The sequence below is a fragment of the Sorex araneus genome, chromosome 5 (assembly GCF_027595985.1).
Source record: "Sorex araneus isolate mSorAra2 chromosome 5, mSorAra2.pri, whole genome shotgun sequence".
In the NCBI taxonomy this organism is placed as follows: Eukaryota; Metazoa; Chordata; class Mammalia; order Eulipotyphla; family Soricidae; genus Sorex; species Sorex araneus.
Genome location: NC_073306.1, coordinates 40,950,213 through 40,959,057, shown reverse-complemented (window position 1 = coordinate 40,959,057; position 8,845 = coordinate 40,950,213). Strand labels below are relative to the sequence as shown.

At 45.9% G+C, this 8,845-nt stretch overlaps 1 protein-coding gene across 2 annotated transcripts in view; it reads left to right on the top strand.

Annotated features, from left to right (window-relative positions):
• The first annotated feature begins 1,137 nt into the window (after window positions 1-1,137).
• Window positions 1,138-8,845, top strand: part of ZMYM4 (zinc finger MYM-type containing 4) — a 122,382-nt gene continuing 114,674 nt past the window's right edge. For both annotated transcript variants that reach the window (XM_055137871.1, XM_004614261.3), the window contains exon 1: window positions 1,138-1,511. Coding sequence is in view for 1 of the 2 variants with exons in the window: in XM_004614261.3 (XP_004614318.2) it covers window positions 1,473-1,511 (39 nt within the window). In the remaining variant the exon portion in view is untranslated. The remainder of the gene's footprint in view (window positions 1,512-8,845) is intronic.

The window sequence follows — 8,845 nt, the reverse complement described above, 5'->3', positions numbered from 1 at the left end:
GGATTGAACTCTGGTTGGCCCCGTGCAAGGCAAACGCCCTACCCGCTGTACTGTCACTATGGCCCCTATACCGTGACTTTAGGTGCTACTCATTTCCATTCAAATGTGTCTTGTCATAGGGAACGCCCTTCAGGAGATAATTACTTTATATTTCTCATTATGTCTTATGTAATTATCATAATCTACCATTATGAACATCATTAGGGAATTTTTTTCTATCGCTTGAGGGTGAGGGACTATAATGAACCAAATCTCTATTCTCTTTGTTATCCTCAGGTTAGGTAGGTTTAAGGGAGAGACCTACTTCCTCCTTAGAGGCTAAGGTGCTCAGCCTTTAAACCAGATCAACACAGTTCGTTCAATGAAGATGAATTAGCACATATATCTGCAAATCATCGTCTTCAGATTTACAGGATGACAGTTATCTTTGAAATATCATGGAAAATTTATTTTTAATTCTCTGGTGCAAATCAAGTTTCTCTCATTTTGAAGATTGTCACAAATTGTACACCAGCCTCTAGGTCTAGCCCAATTTGGGCAAATGAGGTCCCTTGACTAGGGTGCAATTTTACCATTGGGAATACTGGAGTTGATAGTTTTGAGTTTTCATATTCTAAAGACATGTCCCTATCACGGAAATTATCTGCAGTTGTTGGTTCAGTCTTCGAAATCACCAAAGGATGTGTCAAGAGGTTGGTGAGACTAGTGGAGATAGTTCTTAATCGCCTAATGTCCTTTGCTTCAGATTGGGCTGTCTAGAGGCAGGAAAACCATCTTCTTGAGTTGATGGGCATGGTTGCTATTCTAAGTCCAGAGAGCTTAAGCGCACCATCATGTTCCCATGAGGTCTCTTTGGAGCCAGGTGTAAGATGATGGTCTAGACCCCCTCATTGATGTTTCACCCAGGGCTCCAGGTAACCATTTCACCCATCTCTTTCTTTTCTCCTTCATCACTGCCTCATGGTCCCTTTAAGGCAGCGGCCATAGTTGAGTGGTGGGAGCAGCTGCTGGCAGCAAAGAGACTTGCAGGATTTGGCCTACCCCGGGCCACTCACCGCGCACGCTCACGACCGGGGGCTTGGTGGGAAAGGGAGGAGGGGCTTGGGGCGCGCCTGCGCGTCAGGGGCGCGCGCAAGGGGCTGGTTTGGTGATCCCTTTAAGAAACCGCAGGCGGAGGAATTTCTCTGAGAGAAAATAATCCTACTCACGGGGCCCCTTGGAGGCCATTAACCCCCCGAGTCCCGGTCCCCCCTCCTCCTCTGGCCCGGCTGGCCCCGCCGCCCACGCAGGCACCCGTGGGATCTCCAGCTCGTCCGCCGGGCGCGCGGCATCAGCGCCGGGCCCGGCCGCGTTCGGGGCAGCTGCCGCAAGGCGGCCGTGTCTGCAGTGTGGGCGGGGGCCGGGGGCCCGGGGCCCGAGCGGTTCCGTCGCTCCAGCGCCGGGAGCCGCAGCGGTTCCGAGTGGGGCCCAACATGGCGGAGAGAGAGGTGGAGTCCGGCCCCCGAAAGAGGGTAGGTGAGGTGAGGCCGAAGTCGGGCGGCGGGCGGCGGGGGGCGGGGCGGGCACCGCGTCCTGGCGCCGGGAGCGGGCCGCGCGCCGCGGCTCGTGGCGGGGTCGCCGAGGCCCGGCGGGGGCGAGGCTGCCGGCGCGAGCGGGGGTAACCTTGGGTCTGGCGCGCGCCGGAGCGGGGGTCCGTGGGCAGGTGGGACAAAGATTGGCGCGGGGCCGGGAGGGGGAGGGGCGGGGGCTGTTGTTCGCCGCTGCAATTGCGCCAGCACCTGGGGGTGTGTTATCCGGGCTGGGGGAGGGAAGGTGTCAGGCTTTGCCGCGCGCCTTTGGGAAACCCGAGCCTGGAAGTTGAACTGGGGAGAGGTCAGGTGGCGGTGGCGGGAATAAGTCGTGGCGGGGGAGGAGGACCCGGAGGCTCTTCCTGAGGAGCCGCGGTGCGAATTCCCATTCCTGCTGCCTGGCTTTCCCTCCCCCCCGTAACCGTTATCGAGACCGAGGAAGGGGGTGCGCGTACCTGCGGAGGAGCGGGGTCGCTGGCCTGCCCTGGCCGAGGAGAATTTTGCCCACGTGAAATGTCAGGGACAAGTGGAGCCTCTCCTCCAGCGATCCCGAGCGTGCGGGCGTGGGGCAAGTTTTGTCACGGCGAGGTTTCTTCACCCAGCTTACCTGCAGAGGTTCGCCCAGTCCCGCACCAGGGCTGCTTGTCTGTTAAGAGAGTTCGGCGTGAAACTTTTCTCAATTCGGAATGGATTTTTCTGACATTTTTTTTTTTTTAGCTGAGCGCAATATTTTTCAGACTTCGCCCTCCCCCCCTCCCGCCCCCGCCCCCTTAAAGCATGGTGAGCGGTGAGTTTTTGATCGGGAATCTCTCTTTTGGGAATGGTGCCAAAGTGATCACATTGGTGTTAACCGCATAAAAAAGGACTACTTAATCTTTACTGAGAGTAGTTTCCGATTGAGCGTAAATTTAGCAATCTCAGTTGGTATGACAGCTAACATTTTGCATGCTTAATATGTGCCTGGCACTAAGCTTTTAAAGGCAGAATTTTTGGTCACATGGTAACTATGGAAGTCCATTTTGCATGTGGGGAAATGTAGGTGTAGGGGATAGGTGGACAGGGATTAAGTAATCTCCGTTAAGGGCTTTACTAAGGTGAAATAGTGAACTGTTGGAGTAGGGCTCATTTTAAGGCTTTATTTATTTTATTTTTTGCTTTTTGGGTCACCCCCGGCTTTGCACAGGGGTTACTCCTGGCTCTGCACTCAGGAATTACCCCTGGCCATGCTCAGGGGACCATATAGGATGCTGGGAATCGAACCCGGGTCGGCCGCATGCAAGGCAAATGCGCTACCGGGTGTACTATCGTTTCAGCCCCAAGGTTTTATTTATTTTTAAGGGGGGCATCTCTTAACTCCCATAACCACGTTCTAATAGGCATACAAATGACATAGTGACCCTCTCCAGCTAATACTGTGCTGGGATTCGATTCCATGCTTGTTCCAACCATAGTGCTTGTGTTTAGAACCTACAAAGGAGTTAAAGGTCTTTTTTTACCCCCTTAAAATCAGGGCTGGAGTGATAGCACAGCGGGTAGGGCATTTGCCTTGCACGCGGCCGACCCGGGTTCGATTCCCAGCATCTCATGGTCTCCTGAGCACCGCCAGGTGTAATTCCTGAATGCAGAGCTAGGAGTGACCCCTGTGCAATGCCGGGTGTGACCCAAAAAGCAAAAAAATATATATGTATATCAGTAAGTTGGGCTGGAACGATAGCCCAGCGGGTAGGGCGTTTGCCTTACACGCGGCAGACCCGGGTTCGATTCCTCCATCCCTCTCTGAGAGCCCAGCAAGCTACCGAGAGTATCTCGCCCGCACGGCAGAGCCTGGCAAGCTACCTGTGGCGTATTCAATATGCCCAAAACAGTAACAATTCTCACAGTGGAGACGTTACTGGTGCCTGCTCCAGCAAATCAATGAGCAATAGGAGGCAGTGACAGTGATCATTAAGTTAGCCAAAGAAGTGTCAAATAGCTTCGACCCTCCCTCCTGCCTCCAACAGTTTTTTTTTCAATCTGCTCAGTGAAATGAAAAAAAAACGCCCAGAATGTCCTTATGCCCATTTCATAGATTTGACCATTAACTCTGTAGACTTTTGTTTTTTATCACTCATCTGTTAATTGATCTAACCCTTGATCTATTTATTAAATATCTTTTCTCCATTTCTTCATATTTTGAACAATTAAAATTAATGTTCACAGTTTTCAATTTATAAAATTTTAGATCCTTCTCTTGTAATTTGTTTTTATTGTAAAACATTCTAGGATAGTTTGAATAATTTCATATGCATATTGGATATAGATTGTATGTGTTTTGAAATTTTAATTTTTTTTTGGCGCGTTTTGGGTCACACCCGACAATGCACAGAGGTTATTCCTGGTTCTGCACTCAGAAATTACCCCTGGCGGTGCTGGGATGCTGGGAATCGAACCCGGGTCAGCCTCGTGCAAAGCAAACGCCCTACCCGCTGTGCTATCGCTCCAGCCCCCTTAAATTATTTTTTATGCTCTGGACTGGAGCTATGGCACAATGAAGATGTTACTGGTGCCCGCTTGAGCAAATTGATGATCAACTGGATGACAGTGCTACAGTGCTCTAACTTAGTTTACACTAAATTTTCATGTTTTTGTAAAGGCATATGACATGGTCCACCAACTGAAATATATAGGTTTAATTACTTTAGATATCCAATACTCTTTTTGTTTTTTTGGGCCACACCCAGTGATCCTCAAGGGTTACTCAGGAATAAACTGGTGATGCTGGAGACCAACCCAGTTGGCTGCCACCTGTGAGTTGAGCTTGCTTCTCTGCTTTTTTTGGGGGGTCACACCCAGTGATGCTCAGGGATTACTCCTGGTACTCCTGGCTCAGCACTCAGGAATCACTCCTGGTGGTGCTTGGGGGACCATATGTGATGCCAGGAATCAAGCCTGGGTGGATTGCATGCAAGGCAAACACCCTATCTGCGGACTATCACTCTGGCCCCACCCCACTCTTTCTGGTTTTAGCTGTACTGCCTTACTATCTCTCTGGTCCCTGAATACAGTTGTTCTAATGTTAATTAGCTTTAAAGAATCATTCTAGAAAACAATGAACTTTGGTAACAAATTCACCTTGATATTAGATATTTCTTCTAATACACTTAAATGATGCCAAATTTATAGTATCTTTTAATATTAATGTAAATTTAAAATTTCTACAGTGCAAGCATTGTCACTGTCATCCCGTTGCTCATTGATTTGCTCAATTAGGCACCAGTAACTTCTTGTTACTGTTTTTCTTTTTTTTCTTTTTCTTTTTGTTGTTGCTATTTTTGGCATATTGAATAGGCCATGGGTAGCTTGCCAGGCTATGCCATGAGGTATAGCTTGCCGGGCTCTCTGAGAGGGACGGAGGAATCGAACCTGGGTCAGCCGTGTGCAAGGCAAGTGCCCTACCCACTGTGCTATTGCTGTAGTCCTATTAAAAGTAATTTACTTCTTTTTGTTTTGGGGACCACACATGGCGATGCTCAGGGGTTGCTCCTGGGGTTGCTCTGGAGACCATATGGGCTGCCGGTATACAACTCTGTTAGGCCATGAGCAAGGCAAACACCCTACCTGCTGTACTGTTGCTCTGGCTCCAAATTTGTCTTTTAATAGCATGTAGTACTGGTACAGGTTTTCCATGACTACATTCAGCATCTTTTAGACTACATATCTTGTTATGTTTCGATAGTATGTTCGCTAGTGTTGTCCTAAATGATAAAGTACTGTTTGCACGTGTGTATTTTGATACTTGGTTAGTATGTCCAGTAGGGTTGTTCTACATTGTACACAAAGTTCTTTGCTTTCTCTCATTCGGGTGTGTGTGTATAATGCTCGTTAGTACGTTTAGTAGGATTGTCCTAAATGGTACAAAGTACCCTTGCTTTCTTTCTTTTGGGTCTCTGTGTGTGTATCATGTCTGTCCTATCTTGCATGTGTGAGTTGTTGGTTTTGATGGTGTGTGTGTGTGTGTGTGTGTGTGTGTGTGTGTGTGTGTGTTCGTTCTGCTTTGCATGTGTGAAGCCCTGGGTTCAATCTCCAATCACCTGAAAAACAAAGAACTGACTGGGCTGCAGAGAGCTCAACAGGCTGGAACACTTGCTTTGCATGCAGGAAGCCCTTTCAAAAAGTTAAATGAGGGACTTGGATATCGCCCCTCTGTGCTCAGGGCTATTCTGGTTCTGTGCTCAGTAGTGATGTCTGGCAATGTGTGGGGGCCTTATGTCATCCAAGATAAATGCCTTAATCTCTATACTGTCTCTCTGTTCCAGGGACCTGGATTTTATTCCTGGTACTACATGATTGTAACTCCTTCCTCCCTCCTCCCTTCTCCCCTTCCCTCCCAGAGTGCTTACTTCTGGCTTTCTGTTTAGGGATCACCCCTGGCTGTCTTTGGGGGAATCATAGCGTGCCAAGAATTGAACTAAGTTCTAGGGTTAGCTGCTTGCAAGGCAAGCGCCTAGTTTCTGTCCTGTCTCTACAGCCCATGAAATGTCTTAAAATAATTCAATTTCCTTGAGGCATTTCAGCTACCAAGGCCTAGACAATGACCTTAGGTCATTTAATTGAAAATCGTACCAGTGACATGGTATTGTAAATTTGATGGTTAGTTCCTTTGACCTTTATAATCAGAAGTTAAAGTAAGTTGAGGCCTTAGGCTGGTTGATGAGTATATGCTAGACATTGTGCTATTGTAATGAAGATGATTTAGATTAAATCATGACTCTTCCTAAACTGGAAACTCCCTTAAGAAAGGGCACATTTTAACCTCTTTTTGTATCTAGTACCTGTGACCTCTACTGAACGGGGACTCAGAAACTTTATATTGGTTTTCGGTAAGAAAAGTTTACTTGTGCAGTGGAGAGCATATCTGTTGCTTGGGTCACTAATGATCTGCTTTGTAATTTTGGGAGTTTTTGTAAATATTTAATAACTCTCCTTTATATCCCAAGTTTTCTCCTATAGATTCAGATTTAGTTACCATCTGATTGCTCTGAATAATGTTTAAATGGGAGAGTGTATTTTAGGTGAACTTTTTTTTTTCTTTCGGACCACAGTTAGCTCTCTACTCAGGAGTTACTCCTGGAGGTGCTTGGGGATCATATGGGATACTGGGGATTTAACCTGGGTCAGCTATGTACAAGACAAAACACCTGTCCTCTGGGCTATTGCTCTGGCCCTTTTACAATTTTATTAATTTTGATGAGGGGGCCTTGTAGTGCTCAGGGGCTATTCCTGGCTCTGTACTTATAAGTGACCCCTGGCAGTGTTGGGGAAACCGGATGTTTTCCTTAGGATTAAATTGGTTTCGGCCATGTGCAAGGCAAGTGCCTTGACCCCTGTACTAACTATCCTGCCCCAAAAGTGTATTTTATTTTTTTTTTTATTTTTTTTTTTTTTTGCTTTTTGGGTCACACCTGGCGATGCACAAGGGTCACTCCTGGCTCTGCACTCAGGAATTACCCCTGGCGGTGCTCAGGGGACCATATGGGATGCTGGGAATCGAACCCGGGTCGGCCGCGTGCAAGGCAAACGCCCTACCCGCTGTGCTATCACTCCAGCCCCCCCAAAAGTGTATTTTAAAACCACCGAGTTAACATTAAATATTACATAGTTCTGTCTGTGTCTTCTTTTTGTGCTTTGTGAGCAATTATAATAGGTAATAATTGACAAGATTGATTTTATTATAGTCAGGCTATGTCTGAGCCAGTCTCAGTTTATGAATTTAGGGAAACTGAGTTTGGTGGTGTCAACACTTTTTATGTCCATCTCTCATCTCTCCTAGAGAAAGAGCCAAGTTCGTGTGACAACCAGAATTTCACATATACACATCTCTGCCCCCTTCACTCACACGTACTCTCTTTAGTCGAAACATATTTGTTTTTTAAATACATTTCTATATATAGTCATATATACATATAATGTGTGTTTTGGGGCACACCTGGCATTTTTCAGGGCTTACCCCTGGCTCTATTCTTGGGGATTGCTCCTGGCAGGGCTTAGAGACTTGGTGCTGGGGATCAAACCTGAACTGGTCATCTACATGGCAAGCACCCTGATGCTCCATCCCAGAGTTGTGGAATTTTCAAGAAACTAAAAAAAATTTTGGGGTTTTGCCCTCTCCCAGTGATGCTCAGGTCTTACTTCTGACTGCTCAGAGATACTTACTTCTGCAAGGGCTTGGGGACCATGTGTGGTGCTGTGGGGGACTGACCATGCACAAGGCAAATGCCTTACTGTATTATATCTTTGGCTCTTATAAATAGTTTTAGAATGATAAAAGTTTTATAAAATTTGCTTTAGTGATCAGTAAGAAGACTTGTAAGTAGTGGAATTATTTTATGCATGCTATTATAGTAGTGTGTTATGAACCAGGGAATCTAAGTAAACCTGGTGATCCTATTTTGTCGTGAAATTCCTAAATCTTCTCAGTGTTTTATATACAAAAAGTAAAATTTTGTATATAAATTTGCATACAAAATGTATTTGTAAATATATTGGTCTAGTAGTTGTACTTTTGAATATAAAATTCTCTATTTGAGGTATGTATGTTTGGTGTGCTTAGAAGGAAGCCTATGTATAAGCAGAATGTTTATTTAGTTTTGGGCCACATCTGGTGATGCTCAAGGGTTACTCTGGCTCTGCACTCAGGAATAACTTCTCATGGTGCTGGGGGCTGGGGAGGGGGTGCCAGGCATTGATAATTATAAGATACTTGAGTACTATAATAGATTAGCTACCATTTAAAGAATACTGAAATTTCCTTTAAATATTCAGTGATTTGGGGCCGGAGCAATAGCACAGCGGGTAGGGCGTTTGCCTTGCATGCGGCCGACCCAGGTTCGATCCTCGGCATCCCATATGGTCCCCCAAGCATCGCCAGGAGTAATTCCTGAGTGCAAAGCCAGGAGTAACCCCTGAGCATCGCTGGGTGTGACCCAAAAAGCAAAAAAAAAAAAAAATATTCAGTGATTTTATTATGAGCTTACTAAATAATTATTTTAGCGAAAGAAAGGAATGCATTTTAGGATAGTATTATGTTAAGCCATATAAAATTGATGATATTTGACTGTTTGGCCTACTAAAATGTATTTTCATAAGATTACCTAACAGCATTTAGGTATTTTGGAATTTAGGAATCTTCAAGCTTAATATTGTACAATCTTTGATATTTAGCAATGTTGGGGCAGTAATACCTACATCTTTCTTTTAGGGAATACTTTCAGTGTTATTTTAATACCATTTTAATAATC